At 40.1% G+C, this 17098-nt stretch overlaps 1 protein-coding gene across 6 annotated transcripts in view; it reads right to left on the bottom strand.

The window, feature by feature from the left end:
- pde4ba (phosphodiesterase 4B, cAMP-specific a) overlaps positions 1-17098 on the bottom strand; it is a 195926-nt gene that overhangs the window by 70234 nt on the left and 108594 nt on the right. For 5 of the 6 annotated variants that reach the window (XM_054790341.1, XM_054790340.1, XM_054790343.1 and 2 more), the window contains 3 exons: positions 13594-13788; positions 10347-10383; positions 9011-9081 (listed from right to left, as the gene is read on the bottom strand). In XM_054790341.1, coding sequence (XP_054646316.1) covers positions 9011-9081; positions 10347-10383; positions 13594-13788 — 303 coding nt within the window. Of the gene's footprint in view, positions 1-4268; positions 4920-9010; positions 9082-10346; positions 10384-13593; positions 13789-17098 lie in introns of those variants that run through there. The other variant, XM_054790345.1, reaches the window with a different exon arrangement.

Below are 17098 nucleotides of genomic sequence, written 5' to 3' on the forward strand. Positions count from 1 at the left end.
GCACCACCGTTATTCCCAAAAATCACACTGAGATTGAAATGGCCTTTCGTGGGCACCAACAAAATAAAGAAGAAAAGTCCAAGCTCGATAATGAATACTTATTAATAGAAATCAGGCCACTAACGTCATCAGAACTTGTGCCAAGTCATTAGACATGCACGCTGAATTCAAATGAATCCGACAGATGCGCTCATTTACAGATCATTAGGTCATTTGCAGCTTGCGTGTTGCACAATTTCATGAACTGCAAAGCAGAACTGGACAAGAGGTGGGACAAAGGTGGTGATAATGGCGGAGCAGGGCGGCCTCAGGCATGTTGCATGTGTAAATGTTTGTGCCTGTGTCAAGTGAAAAGACAATAACAGTTTGTGATGGCATTCGTAACAATTGACAGCAGGGAGTAAGAGAAAACAATAAAGCATTGTCCACCTTTCTCATCATTTGAGTATCTCGTTGCCGGGACAGGTGTCCTGGTTTTCGGTAATCAAAATATGGTCAGCTTTGAGAATCTACAATGTAAATAGTCATGAAAATAAAGAAAACACATTGACTCAGAAGGCGTTTCAAACTTTTGGCCTGTACTGCAAGTTCTCTTGAAAAAGTACGTAAATTATGTTTTTGTCTGAATTAAGGTGATTTTATGGTTTGTTTTTTCCAGATCACATAGCCAGCAGCAGGGGTGCAACCAGGAATACTGAAAATCACCTTGGGCCTGCCCTTTTTTTTTTCTGAGGGCAGTCAGGGTCCTTTGGAATTCTCCTAGGGAATTTTCGCCCCTATATGGCACCCCTGGCCAATAGCACTCATCATAAATAAACTGAAAAATGTACAGTTAACCCATGTGATTGGTATCGTCAGTGTTCGGCTGAGCTCACTCATAGATGATTGGTATCGAAATCAGCAGCATAAAACCTCTAGTTTTTATTGAGGGAATTCCACATTTTTTACAGAATGTAGCATAGTTCTGTTATCTAATCCACCATTCTGTATGGAAGCAGCAATACCAGAGATGTCAGTCTTGAAGAAATGTTATGAGTACTCCCCCGACTGTGACATATTTATATGTAGTAAAAAAGGCCAAAAAAAAAAGGGAAAAAGGTAACACGTATATAAAGACAAAGTTTTGTATTATTAGTTATTAGCATCATCCTTTTCTCGTTACATTATGCCTTGTGCTCTATTTTTCTCGTTTTCGCAGGTTTTTTTTGGTTGTTTAATTTTATTTCTACAATGTGCCACGGGCCAATAAGAAACGGCATCTGGGGTGCACTCTGGACACCCCTGCTTTTACAACTTGTCGTCAGGGTCGAGCGCATGAAGAGACGTCAACTCTGTGAGCGACTCTCGTCCATTATTGATCTTGTTAACGTCCTTCGTAGCGTGCAAATGATGGTAATTAAAGAGTGGAAGGCAGCGTTATTTGCAGGTGGAACTAATGCGTGACCATTTTTATTGCAAATCTCGGTCCAAAATCGGAGGAGGTGTTCGTGGGTGTGGGGTGTCAACCCTCTGACTGAGCCCTATACACACAGGAAATAATGTACTACAAGCCGACCAATTACAGCCTTAACGTGAGCCTCACCAGAGCTGGAGGATTTTTTTGGAGGTGCATGTCAAGCTACACGCAGAGTCCACTCAAAACTGAAACTAGCGAAATGCAACAAACCTGGAGGGCAGCGACGCTGACAAGCGTATTCAGGGGTCATTGTGCACAGTGTTTACAAAAAATGTGAACATGTTGGCAGGTCTACAATACAATATTTTTCCCCATCGTTTAATGTAGTCTCTCGGCTATAGGCTTGAATACTGGGAAGCTACAAAGATTCAGCCTCAATTAGTCCACCTCAAAACCAATATATTCTCACACTTATGTTTTTTTTGATCATCTAATCCCTGCCAGCCCGTAACCTTATGTTTCTCCACCTGAGCTAAACTACTCACAGTACTCCCGGGGTGAGACCTAGCCTACTTTTTCACATTTCATTTACTCCATAACCTGATTAGAGACATTCACTTGAAAACACAAATGATCATGCACCAATGAGTTATGTCCTGAAGTAGAATTCAGACATAACTACCAGTCAATGTAGCTACTGTATTTCCATTCTTAGTGTCAAAAACATGTCACATATTTCATTTTTACATTATGAAACTAAAGGCACTACTAGAAAAGTGATATTCACAATCACATCACCACCCCTGAGCACAGGTGTTCCTATTTATTGAAAAAGGATGCGTCAAACGACATCAAACTGATTCCTAAATAATTTCGGAATGTTACATTTAGGAACTGTAGCCGTTCTTTGAGGGGTTTCTCCATTTGCGGCATAAAAATACACTATTTTTTCATTGACCAAGCAAACAGAGCATGCTTTTCACTTACTGGAGGCAGCAAGACCCACAAATAAGCAGCATGTGAAGGTGGCTGCAAGGAAGGCCTGGCAAAGCATCTCCAGGGAGGAAGCTCAGAGTTCAGGCAGAGCAAAACGTATAGAATCAGTGTAGCAGTTATATGTAAGTTTCACTTTTGCATCTCACAGCAACCACGGTGTGTTCAAGGACCGCCGAACAACGAGCGGAATCTCAACGCTTGACAAGAAACATCATCAGTGAAACGTAAAGACATAAACATGTAAAAATTGTGGGCTTCTTTAACAATGGTTCATGTATGCTGTACATTGTACCCGCATCACCATGTATTTAGAAATTACTACCGACTCAGGGTGAATGAGATGTGTTTCTGGCTATTTTTGGAGAAAAAAAATAACCAAAAACATCATAAATCACATCATAAATGTGTGGGGATCCACGGTATTGCGCATATAATGAATGTAACTCATAAATCAGTCTATCATTCATTTGTTTTTCCATTTGAAACCAACACTAAAAAAGGGATGATTTGTTTTTTAAACTAAAGCAAAAAAAACAAACAAAGCGGCATAGAAATTGAACGAATGAATGAATAACGGAATCAAATACGAGGAAGATGGATTTTTCGATTCCATTTGGTACGCCGAGTTCACCCGGAAGAGGTTTTTACATTGGTGAGGGTGTGCAGGTAAACAAACCGTAAGAATCAAGAATACACAAAATGGCAAGTTTGGAGGCTTACACGTTACTTTGAAAGCGACAAATGCGTCCCTTGCGGCTTCACTCTATCATGGTTTTTCAAAATGTATTATACATCATCGCCGTTGCATGGTTGACTCCGGCCTAGTATTAGTAAAAAAATCATATTTATGCACATTTTATGTGTTTCTGGCCTAAAATGATCATACTAAATAAATACAACTAAAATACAAATACAGTATAAGGCATTCAGAAGACACATTCAAAGATATGGTGAAAAATATATGGTATTCTACACTGGTCACTAGATGTCAGTAAAGTTACACTGATGAGACAATGAGTGTGTATTATGTCTTATTTAGGTCTCTAATTTTTTATTTTTCTTATTATGTCTACCATATCGGGTAATACTACTGTAAAGGTGACTATAGGGGTGTTATTTCAAGTCCTGAGGGCTCTAATAATGTTATAAAGCCTATTTAAAGGAGTTCGTAAAGAGGTTTTCTACGCTCTTAGAGAATATTACATTTTAAGTAAGGAATCTTACTTCACAGAAATTCACTGTATCACTGTCGGGTCTGGAAGCAATTAACCAGAATAAACGAGGGATTATGCACAAGCATCACAGCGGTAGCGTAAAGTGGTGCCAGCTGACTTCCCCCCCTCTAAACCTCTTGTGGATGAAAAATTTAAAAAAAAATGAATAGAAGTTAAATAACAATAACAAAACTTTGTTGTTGTTTTTTTTTTTTTGCTTTAGTTTAAAAAAAGAATTATGAAAACACACATTGTTATCTGTTTTTTTTTGTGTTGGTTTAAATTACAGCTGAAAATCGTCACTTCAATCACACGTTGACCATTTAGTCCAAATGCATGCATTGCGCTGGTCTCTGTTCCTGTCTGAAAAGGACTGATCAACCTGCAAATGGCTGCTGCCTACTGATACTCAGGGCAAAATGTTACAGTATATGTATAAGTTGCCTTTTTTCCCACAAACACGTGCAAAAGAGGATGTAAGACTCCACATTGAATGGATACAGGAAGCAAGCAGGGACCTAAATTACTGTGAGACAACTGCACACGTTCTCGACACAACTTGACACCAGATAAAACAGCACGCAGAACAACACAAACAGAGTTATAGCAAGCTTGACACAACATAAGAGTGTGTCTTATTGCGGTTAGCCATGTGTCCTGACCTGTGAGCGTGGCCATGGTTGGCGGCATGGAGTTTCCTGATGACTTCCTCGCTGAAGTCAAAATGAACCCTTCCCCTGGCACAAGGTGAACGCCGGTACATTGCCCCGACACACACATGCACACACTAGCTGGTACACACATGTAACCACAAACACTCCTGGCAGATATTACACACACGCTCACACACAAAGCACACTAAGCCTTTACATACAAATGTCACACACCTCAGAAAGGCTATGAATGCACACGTTGACTGTAATTACACACACTGACACAGAAACTCAAATTCTATTCAAATATACTCTATAACCACATGCACTCACCTCCTATAAAGCAGACATTCATGCTACACATCATTTACAGTACATGGCTGTCAAAAGTTATCCAGCATATCCACCATCCATCCCCTCCTGGGTGCAAATTAAGAAGACAAACAAACAATCAAGCTGCCTGACACACACACTTGATCTCATGTCTCACACACACACACACACACAGACACGATGACACACGTCACATCATGCAAGTCTTTCTGCTCTTGTTCATGGTCTGACACTCTTTCTTTGTGGACTCTCTATTTGGCAAAGCCTATAGTTCCTCCCCATGGTGTGTGTGTGTGTGTGTGTGTGTGTGTGTGTGTGTTGTGTGTGTGCGTGTGTGTGTGTATGTGTCTTCCCTTCAGTGCAGCCCAGCAGAGTAAGAGGGACATTCAAGTTATGGACTGGATTCTCTCTGGACTCTGGAGTCACTCATCTCTAATAGCCAATTAGCTTTAACAGACGCGTGTGCATGGATAACCTACAGCAACATGTCAGCTCCACTCATATTGCCTCACTCCCCCCTCCCAACTTGTTTTCTTCGTTATAAGTAATAACAACGTGCCTTTCAGTTCACTCTTAAGTGCCGTGCTTGTCTAGTTTGTGTGTGAGAGAAATAGGTGGCATCTGGCATGCTTGCAGGGGGGCACTGAGCCTGATGACATTGTAGCGTACAGTATAGCATACTGTACTATAATACAGTACATACAGTACATGAGATCCAATACAAGAGCTTTTTTATTATAGTACAGTATAGTATACTGTACTATAATACAGTACATACAGTACATGAGATCCAATACAAGAGCTTTTTTTATTATAGTACAGTACTGTATAGTATACTGTACTATAATACAGTACATACAGTACATGAGATCCAATACAAGAGCTGTATCAATAGAAAGCTAATGATGCTCAGTTTGATTGACACTATAGTTTGCAATGGTTTGTAATGGGAGCACATTAGACTGTGACCTCTCCGTTGGGCATCTCTGTGTGGAGTGTGCATGTTCTCCCCGTGCATGCGTGGGTTTTCTCTGGGTACTCCGGTTTCCTCCCACATTCCAAAACATGCATATTAGGTTAATTGGCGACTCTAAATTGTCCATAGGTATGAATGTGAGTGTGAATGATTGTTTGTCTTGATTGGTATGAGCCCTGCGATTGGCTAGCGAACAGTCCAGGGTGTATCCCGCCTCTCGCCCGAAGTCAGGCTGGGATAGGCTCCCGCATACCCTCGCGACCCTAATGAGGAAGAAGCGGTATAGAAAATGGATGGATGGATGATTGACTGCAATACATTTGGAAACGTCACAAGAATTAAGTCGCAATGTAGTGACAATAAAGCCGTATTTTTCAAGGGAAAACATCTTCATGTTTTACATTATACAGCAAATGTATCCATGTGTTAAGATGACGATGACGGTCGAGGATTTTGTCAACGTCGGCACTTTAGTGAGAAGCACGTTTAGTGTGGAAACGGTATTTCTTTTTGCACATCATCATCCTCGGTATGAACAATTTAATGTGCGACAACGTTTGCTTGGACTGTTCATCAATGTTTTACGATGGTGACAGTTTCCTCTCACGTTTTATGTGGACACAATGCATTGCATGCCCCAAGGTGATAGCCCACAGGTCTCTGAAGGGTGATAAAAATATATATTTGAAGGCTCTGTTCTTCATTTCAGTTACTCAAATGAGAGTATCGCTAATGCTTCGACAATGTTTCTAAAGATCCTTTCAAACCGGGCCCGGCTCTGTTTGTGCAACATTATGAATTGGTGAGAAACCAGTGCCCAGACAACGTGCACCCTGCACGCAGCCATTAGTCTGGCTTTTGACTGCAATTCATTATCTGTACTGCCTATCCTGGGCAGAGTCGCAGAAAGCAATCACAGCGCTGTCAATTTGAGTCAGCAACCAAGCAAACATTGATGTTTTGGTCATTGGGAGGAAGTCACAGCCCCCAGAAAACACACAACATTTTCTGACTCCACACACACGCTCAGTCACATTTGCAGCACCAAGATGCAAGATAATGTTAACCACTCCACCTCGAACACTTTTCTTTAACCCGTATAATAATATTGTTTCATGATTAGGCTTAATATAGCCATTAATGTTGTAGCGGTACATTCAGGCTGATTTCTATGGTTTTATTTCCCACTCAATGAGATTTTTTTTGAATTTTTTTTCCATCGAGGACCGCATACAAAAAAAAAATCACTGCCACTTTGATATTTTACAGTTTGTAAACCAACCCATGTAAATATGCTAAGAAGTTCCATATCCAGTATTTAATGAAAAAACAACCTGCAGCTCAGTTTTGTGTTATTTGGTGTTATTGGTGAAAAAGCATATAAACTTTGTTCTCCTTATGTTACAATTTTTTGCTCATTCTTCCATTTTTTTTTTTACATTTTCCAAATATTTCAACTTTCTTCTAGTAACTTTTTTTCCCCTCAAAATATTAGGACTTTATTCCCGTAATATTATGACTTCTTGTAACGTTATAAGTATTTCCCCAACCTAATTTTCGAAAAATTGCAACTTTGTTTGGTTTGTTTCTCATAATATTACAATTTAAAAAGCTGATGTCTTTTTATTTAAATATTTCAACTATATGCTTCTAAAAAAACATATTTTTTTCCCCGTGTAATATTACAATTTTATTCTTGTAAAATTCGGACTTTTTTTCCTTGTAAGATTACAATTTTTTTGTTATTAATATTTTTTTTTTTACTTTATTCTCACTAAATTACTGCAGTTTTCCCATTTTTACTGTTTTTATTAGTTTTCTTGTTGTATTTTTAGAATGTGCCTTGAGCCGATACAAAAAACAACCGTGGGCCGCAAATGGACCCGGGCCGCACTTTGGACACCTCTGTTGTACTGTATAACTGCAAGCATTTTTCCTCCAATGTTTGTCTCAATGTGACTGAATGTGGGTCAGGGACGTTTACGGGATGCAGGGCAGACAAGTGAATATTTGTACGGCTTGCAGCATCCTTCAAAACACTGTGGGGGGAAAAAAACAGGCAAAGCTGCCCTACATACATATTTCTAGCCTCTCTGCATTTGCAGTCTCACTTTCACCACAAGGTGCGATACTGGAGATGGCAGTTTCTTTCTAATAAGTGTGGCTTTCATTACATTCACTGATATCATCCTGGTGTGAAAACAAATACCTCCTTTGGAAACAGCTCTAAATGTAGAAAGACACTGAAGGGTGATCAGGAAATATTGTTGCCATTAAAATGTTTGAAACCCCACATAAAAAAATGAGGATTAGGTCTTTGCATGTACGCAGGGACTCGTGCCATGGAGGGCCGAGACACTGCAGGTTTTCTTTCCAGCCAGTCACTAGAGCAGGTGATCTTAATGATCAACACCTTCAGTTTGAGGGAAGGAGCTCATCAATTAAATCACCTGCTGAAGAAACTGGTTGGAGAGAAAACCTGCAGCGTCTCGGCCCTCCAGGGCACGAGTTTGACACATGTGATGTACTGTGTTGTGTACTGTGTATGTGTCGTGTACGTAAAGGCTGTATGTATAGTCTACTACTGCCATCTTGTGGTGGTTTTATGATCATGCAGATTCAATCACTTTTTCTGCTTTGAGGGACATCTTGCCATCCATCCATTTTCTGTACCGCTTCTCCTCTTTAGGGTCGCGGGGGCATGCTGGAGCCTATCCCAGCTGACTTCGGGCGACAGGCGGCGTACACCCTGGACTGGTCGCCAGCCAATCGCAGGGCACATATAAAACAAACAACCATTCACACCTATGGACAATTAACCTAAGCTGCATGTTTTTGGAATGTGGGAGGAAACCGGAGTACCCGGAGAAAACCCACACACGCATGGGGAGAACATGCAAACTCCACCCAGAAACGCCCAAGGGAGAATCGAACCCAGGTCTTCCTGATCTCCAGGCTGTCACTGTGTTGGCCAACATGCTAACCACTAGACCACCATGCGGCCTCTTTGAGGGACAGTGGATTTATTTTTCACACAGTATCACAGTTCGGTTCAAATGTTCTGATGTAAAATGCAACAAATACTTTTGTATACTTTTGTTGTATACTACTTTTGTATACAAATATTTGTGACTTTTGTTAGGAAACAATGTTGTCTTTTGTTGGTTAGTAATTAGCCTTAGGTTGACTGTGCCTCTCTTTTCAGCTGGAATAGACTCTAGTTTAGCCATGACCCGAATGATGACATGCAGTATACGTAGATAATGGAGGGATGGATGGATGGATGATTATTATTTAAAAAATATTTTTGCTAGCATCCTATAACATGTATTTCCAGTGAATTCAAATGTGCGGTGTATGAGTGATGTTTTAACATTATCAACAACACTGCCTTAAATTTAAACAAAATGCATCCTGAAGGGCAAGACAATGAATGACTTACTTGTTGGAGGCACACTGGACATTGGTCAGCACGGTGAAGTTGTTCCTTACACTTCGAAGGCTTGCCAGGACCTGGACACATGGCAGGAGAGATGAACATTGCTCGCTTAGTTTGTGTTCTGTACATTTTTTGATGGAAATAGTATGTCACTTGTTGATTGAGAACAAAATAATTATCACTGCCCAGTCTTTGAAATTTTGAATTTTAACGTTCAACCTTGAGTGATTACTTTGCATTGGGAATATAGCAAATGTTTAATACAGCACAAATAATACAGTGCAACCTCTGAAGTCATCAGTTTAGAATGACCTTTTTAGTTCATCGAGACTTCAGCTCAGTGAGCTTTGAGTTTTTCCAAATATAGTCACTAAAAACCACAATTCCTTGCTGTTTCGCGATTGACTAAGGCCTATTATTAGTCAAAAACATGCATATTTCAGCAAATATGACCTGTTTTTGGCCTGAATCAAACATTTTCAAGCATATTAATTACATGAACTAAAATACAAATACAGTATAAGGCAATCACAAGACATACTGTACTCAAAGACAAAGGCCTGAGTTGCAGTACTTTCACAGGTTAGTGGTTGTCTGTCAGAACTGTATGTGTGTGTAATTATAATGTAAATTATGTAAGAATTATTACTACTGTATATAAGCGTGTAGTAAGAGTATCGCATTAAACAAACTGTAGGCTAGGGGTATGTGTGTCAGTGTTGCCAGGTCTCGCGAGAGAAACAAGTGACTAGCCCTCTGAAAACAAGCCCAAAACAACACGGAACTTGGGAATTTGCAAGTGACTTTACAAAAAACAAGCTAAAACCTGGCAACACTGATGTGTGTGTGTGTGTGTTTGTGTGTGTGAGTCTATATTATGTCTTATTGATGTATTTTATGTGTTATTTTCTCTTATTATGTCAACTATATTGGGTAACACAAGTGTAAAGGTGACTGTAGACGCGTTATTCCATGTCTAGAGGGCTCTAATAATATTACAATCCGTATTTAGAAGGTTGTAAACAGGTTTTCTATGCTCTAACTATACAAAAATACTTGATTTATATATAAGGAATCCTACATCATACAGTAAATTCACTTATCACAGTCAATTAAGTGGGAGAATGATAAATGAGGGACGACTGTATACCTTTTATTATTTTAAACTTTTCATTCTACAACAGTGGTCTTTTTGCACTTGTATGACCGTACAGTACGACTGTACAGTTAATAAAGGATTTAAGAACAAAATCCAAACAAATCAGATAGCATCCTGCAACAGCCTGCGTGCAATCTTGGATCATAAAGAATTTTGACCAAAAGATGGAGAAATATTTACCTGAGCAAAAGGTGTCACGATTAGGTCATCACCGTGTCTGCAAGGACAAAGACAAGTGTTCAAATATAGTGCAAACACCAAATACTTAGCATTGCATACGCCACATTAGCGATGGACAATAGCAAAGAAGATCGAGGCTGTCTCATCACTTTAATGAGCTAAGAAAGATGGACTCCAAAGAGAGTGGGAGGAAGGTCAGAACCGGGAGTCTTCAGAAGTGGAGGGATATGACCTTGTAAGGCATTTTGTTCAAAGACTAATCTATTTTTGTAAGCTGAGAAAGAGCAAGACACTTCAAATCATTGTCATGTCGGTTACTGCGGGGATATTTACAGCCACCCCCGCTGGGAGTACTGCATCAGTAGATCAACATCAGGCTGGGTGACCCACAACAGCCAAGCTGCATGGCCAGTGATGTGCTGAGACGGTAAAGACAGCACAGCTTCCTTATAGAACCAATTAAATAGAACAGAAAATTATTGTCATTGTTGCTGAACAGTGAAAAGCAATTTGGCTTTAGCTCTTGGTTTAGCAGCATATTATAATTCAAAAGACTAAAAAAAATGACTGTATATATAGTCTATTAATTTAAAGACTTGGTGTTATTGTTAATTATTCATTTGCCCTTTATTGAATAACTCTTTGCACTGATGCTGTACGTGCGTGTATATGAAGGAGGAGGATGAACAGTATTTACAATGGTGTGAAAAAGTGTTTGCCCCCTTCCTGATTTGTCACACTTTGATGTTTCCAATCATCAAACTAATTCAAATATTAGTCAATGACAACACAACTGAACACAAAATGCAGTTTTTAAATGACACTTTTTATTATTAAGGGAGAAAAAAAATAATCCAAACCTACATGGCCCTGTGTGAAAAATGATTTCCCCCCCAGTTAAAACATAAGTTAACTGAGATGAATTGAGATCTATCAGTCCGGAAAAGGTTATAAAGCCATTTCTAAAGCTTTGGGACTCCAGCAAACCACAGTTAGAGCCATTATCCTCAAATGGCGAAAACACGGAACAGTGGTGAACCATCCCAGGAGTGGCCAGCCAACCAAAATGACCCCAAGAGCGCGGCGAGGACTCATTCATGAGGTCACAAAAGACCCCACAACAACATCCAAAGAACTGCAGGCCTCACTTGCCTCAGTTAAGGTCAGTGTCCATGACTCCACCATAAGAAAGACACTGCATGGCAGGGTTCCAAGACGAAAACCACTGCTGAACAGAAAGAACATTAAGGCTTGTTTGAATTTTGCCAGAAAACATCTTGATGATCCCCAAGACCTTTGGGAAAATACTCTGTGGTCTGATGAGAAAAAAGTTGAACTTTTTGGAAGGTGTGTGTCCCATTACATCTGTTGTAAAAGTACTGCCACATTTCAGAAAAATAACATCATAGCAGTAGTAAAACACAGTGGTGGTAGTGTAATGGTCTCGGGCTGTTTTGCTGCTTCAGGACCTGGAAGACTTGCTGTGATAATTGGAACCATGAATTCTGCTGTCTACCAAAAAATCCTGAAGGAGAATGTCCGGCCATCTGTTCGTGACCTCAAGCTGAAACCAACTTGGGTTCTTCAGCAGGACAATGATCCAAAACACACCAGCAAGTCCACCTCTGAATGGCTGAAGAAAAACAAAATGAGGACTTTGGAGTGGCCTGGTCAAAATCCCGACTTCAATCCTATTTGGACATGTGGAACTGTGAAAATGATTCATGAGATGTATTCCATTGTAACCTTCATGTTCAAATAAACTACACTAAACTAAACTAAATTGAGATGCTGTGGCATGACCTTAAAACGGCGGTTCATGCTGGAAAACCCTCCATTGTGACTGAATTACAACAATTCTGCAAAAATGAGTGGACCAAAATTCCTCCACAGCGCTATAAGAGACTCACTGCAAGTTATCACAAACACTTGATTGCAGTTGTTGCTGCTGAGGGTGGCCCAACCAGTTATTAGGTTTAAGGGACAATCACTTTTTCCACACAGGGCCATTAAGGTTTTAAAAACAGCATTTTGTGTTCAGTTGCGTTGTCATTGACCAATATTGAAATTTGTTTGATGATCTGAAACATTTAAGTGTGACAAACATGCAAAAAAGAATAAATCCCAACACTGTACACACAGCGTCTGCACACGTTGCGATAAAGTCAACTGCAGGTGGTGTTTAAAAATGTGCGTAAACATTTGGACTGACGTCAAAATAAAATGGCATGCTGTGAAAGCCTTTGAGTGAAACTGCACAAAAACTGAACAATGCACAGATTTTTTTTGACAGTCAGAAGAGCATTAATGTACAAATATGTTTATTAGTGTAGGTCGCGGTGGCGCACAGCTGCACAGTGTGAGAGAAGTTTCTAATATTTTTGTTGCCACAAAAAATGTGCCATATAAATCATTGACAATTTTTGCATGTAAGTTAATGGAAAACAGTGTAGTGACACAAAAATAATAACACAAAAACCCTCCTTTCAAAAGAATCATCCCATTAATAGGAATAACCGTGAACTATGCTGCTGTTACACACAAACGGGATTATACGACATGTTCTCCGAATCTGCTAACTAAAAAGCTACCAAGGGAGTCCACAATTAAAGCCGAGGTGCACTCAAAACTTGCTGATTTTTTCATCAAATCACCGGCACATCATCAAAAACAAAAAAAACATGTAAAAAGATGTCAGTGATAACAGTCGTGATGATTGGACACCACATGATATCAATACATAATTAACTTAATGTTTTACTCACATGGAGTAATTTGGCCCCATATAATGAAGTAACTGTAACCCTACTTTTGGCCCACCATCTATAGTCTAGCTTCTTGCTTTGCGGCTGGTGTGTATTACAAGCAAAACAGAAGGCGTTCAAGGCCCTTCCCGTGCTACTTCACGTGCGTGATGGCGGTGGACACGAAAGGTAACTCTTGTTGTTGGCTTTCCAAAGTTCCTGTACTTCGTCAATATTATTTAAGTAGCAGAAATTGTGTATTTTGTGTATCAGGAAAGACCAAAATTATCCAAGATTCTTTTTCATCATCACTATACCTCAATAATGTCACAACGACACCCATGGAATTTCCATTTCACCTAAGACTAACAATTTCCAAAATATATATAGAAGATCTTTGTAGTAAAGATGTGTGCAGATTCAGAGAACGTGTCACGTATCTGTAAGCTTTTACAATATTATGCACTCAATCAAACACACGCTTGCATGCAGTTTCTACTCACAGTTCAGAGGCAATGGAGGAGTTCCGTGACATGGACTTGGGGGACAAATCATAGTCGCTATCGGAGCGATACAAAAAGGACTCTCGGCGCTGGTTGTGACCGGGGAAGTTGGTGTGGAGGACCAATCCAGAGCCGGGCGACGCCTGAGGGTCCAGAGGGCTGCAGCTGGCAGATGGACCGTTCTCCACATCAAAACTGCAAACATAGCAACACACAATGTTAGATCATTTTATTTTCCTCATCTACTCGGCATCTACTGCAGGCCTAAATGAACTCTGTAGATAAAAAGCACAAAAACCCTACGTAATAAAACATTATCAAATAATATGATGCAATATTTTGGATCATTGCTTTGACCTTAATGCTATTTACATGTTTATTTTGAAAATGAAGCACCCTGTGGTCTTAGATAGTTTTAAACTAATGATTGAGGATGAAGCAAACGGAGCGCAGATTAATTCATGAGCACTATCAACGTCCCCTTAAGAGATAAACTGCTGTCACACACTCGTAGTACACAACTGTGCATGTCTTGTGCTCTCAGTGCTACACACACACACACAGACTTGACCTGGTAAGCGAGGGCACAGTGACACGCTACAGTGCACCGTTCACTGATGGGAATTAGTGAGACTGAGGCTACTGCGTTCAGGAAGACTAATTGAAATAGTTTTTCCTGTGTCAGTGCTCTGACTGAGCCTCGGCTCTCTGTACTGCATTGGACTCACAAATAAAAAACCTACTGAATGAATGTAAGCAAGAGGATTTTCTAAAGTGGAGCCCTACTTGACATTGGAGTAAAGCAGCAAAAAAAAGCTTTATATAGATAAAGTAGGGAAAGCTAAAGCCTCACAGTCAGAAAGGTATTTTTTTAAATATTTATTCTCCGAAAATATTTTTTTCCGCACAAAACACAATATCATTTACAATAAGTCAATAATAGGCCGCACGGTGGTCTAGTGGTTAGCACGTTGGCCAATACAGGAACAGCCTGGAGATCCGGAAGACCTGGGTTTGATTCTCCCCTGGGCATTTTTCGATTCTCCCCTGGGCATTTCTGTGTGGAGTTTGCATGTTCTCCCCGTGTGCGCGTGGGTTTTCTCCGGGTACTCCGCTTCCTCCCACATTCCCAAAAACATGCAAGTGAGGTTAATTGGCGACTCTAAATTGTCCATAGGTGTGAATGTGAGTGTGAATGGTTGTTTGTCTATTTGTGCCCTGCGATTGGCTGGCGACCAGTCCAGGGTGTACCCCGCCTGTCGCCCGAAGTCAGCTGGGATAGGCTCCAGCATGCCCCCGCGACCCTAATGAGGATGAAGCGGTATAGAAAATGGATGGATGGAATAAGTCAATAATAATTATAATATAATTATATATATATTAATTTAGGCTTAAAACTGGAACAATGGCAACTGGAGACCTCCGCCAAGCGCCATACATGCTAATGTTGGGATGTTAGTGTTTATATAATAGTCTCCCTATGAAAACGGCTAAAAATGCTACTGTGTTAATGTTAGCATGCTAACATACCCAGAACGCAACCGGTCCCACACATTCGCAAGGACTACTTTCGCTAATTTTTACGACAGCGCTTCTGCGACGTCACGTGGTACTTATTATTTTTTTAATGTATGAACATAAATGGTCAATAACCATACATCATATATGTAAGATGTTGGGAGGTTATTTTCTAAGCAACTCCTGTTAAAATACTTCGTTAGCATGGGGATGTTTCTATCGTCGTATGACATCCACCAAGACTGAGCTACGTAAAAACGTACGCAATGCACGTAGCGCAGACGTAAACGTCATATCCAGTTGCGGGTAACATGCCTAAATAAATAGAATAAACCACATAAAATGCAGTTATATTTCAACGTAAACAACCATGAGTACAGTGCAATGATGGATTCATCTAGAGGATTCAGCTTTTTCAGTTTTATTTTGTAAACAGGGAAATACCATCCACCCAAACATATCTTCCAAGCAAATGGTTTTTGTGTGTATTTTTTCAGTGGCGACAAAAAAAAGGTAAAATAATTTCTGGAACAAAGTAAAGAGGGCTTATTAATTGTTATTAATTGTCCACTTGCACCAAGGATATGATATAAGAAAAAAAGAGATTGATCATCCACAATCTTTATGTGAGACATGAACAAACATCTTTCTTTTTCTGTGCATTCTAAAGATATGAAAACAGCTAAAAGAGGAAATACTTAATGTATGTAATGGGACACACCTATTGCACCTAGAAAGGCCGCTATTAAAACACAAAAACAAGGTTTTATGGTTTTACATACATGCTGTCACCATGTAGTAACAGGTACATATAAATCCTTTTGAAAAAAGCTCCAAAAAGCGGCAACAGCGCCTCATTTACATATAATGTCACCTGCATATTAACCAAGTTACTGCGACATTTTTATTATTGTTATTAGCATTGTTACGTCGAAGAACCACGTTACTGGCGTAGTGACACCTCGCCACACCACCCTGTCTAGCTTTACCACACACTCACCCGCAGCGCGTCAGCGCCGTGCTCACAATGCCTCAGGCCACTGCTGAAACGTAACGCTCCATAGCGGAGCCGCTGCCACCGCTTCTGTGTTTTTGTTTTTGAGTTTGGAAAAGTTAATGCACGGTGCAGCATTCGTTTCTATGTTGCTATGTGAAACCAAAGTTTCTACCAGACTGGTCATGACAGAGCAAGTCTAAAAGATCTAAAGCAAATGTGAATGCACTTTATTATACATGTTCACACATGCATGCCTGCACTTTGCACCATCCATTCACCGCTTGACTGCATCTTCCCTCGGGTCAATTTGGTGTTTTATGTCAAACGATCACGTGTATAAAACACTACGCAACACGCACATGTAGATAGACGCGCCTCAATTGACGGGCCAAAAAACAGCGTTAAGGATTGTCACTTTATGATAAGTTTCCCAATCCGTCTGCATCCAATTAGCCAGTGAGGAACACTACTACTACAGTATGGTGAGAATACTTGCACTTTGAAGTCCATTTGCAGGTTAAAATCATGTTATCGTCACCACTCAGTCTGTAGCTTTTACCTCCTTTGAGCAGGTGAGGTGAATGAAAACTCAGATCAGCAGGCTTTGGTCTCACTACACACAATGTTTAAAACCAAAAATAACGTTATCTAACTGCTTTGTGGTTGTGCGTAATGAGCAAAAGCTATGAAAATAAGAGCTGATCTTGTGTCTGTGTTTGCCCTTTAGTGTTCTTAACCAGACAAAGAAGGGATATGCAAGCATTTTGCCTTGGAATAACAGGACAAAGACTGTGCTTGGGAGCCTTTTCTGTGAAATAGGGTGTATTTGTCTGGGAACCTATCGTCACTCTGTTACGCTCACACGCTTTCTACGGAAATTCATCGATGGAAAAACACGCGTGTTGCACGTTGACTGGAAGCGATTCAAAATGGTGTTTGTTTTTTTTAAACAGAGGACACGAGACAGGATGAGACTGTTTACCAGTCAGA

The sequence above is a fragment of the Dunckerocampus dactyliophorus genome, chromosome 10 (assembly GCF_027744805.1).
Source record: "Dunckerocampus dactyliophorus isolate RoL2022-P2 chromosome 10, RoL_Ddac_1.1, whole genome shotgun sequence".
NCBI lineage: Eukaryota > Metazoa > Chordata > Actinopteri > Syngnathiformes > Syngnathidae > Dunckerocampus > Dunckerocampus dactyliophorus.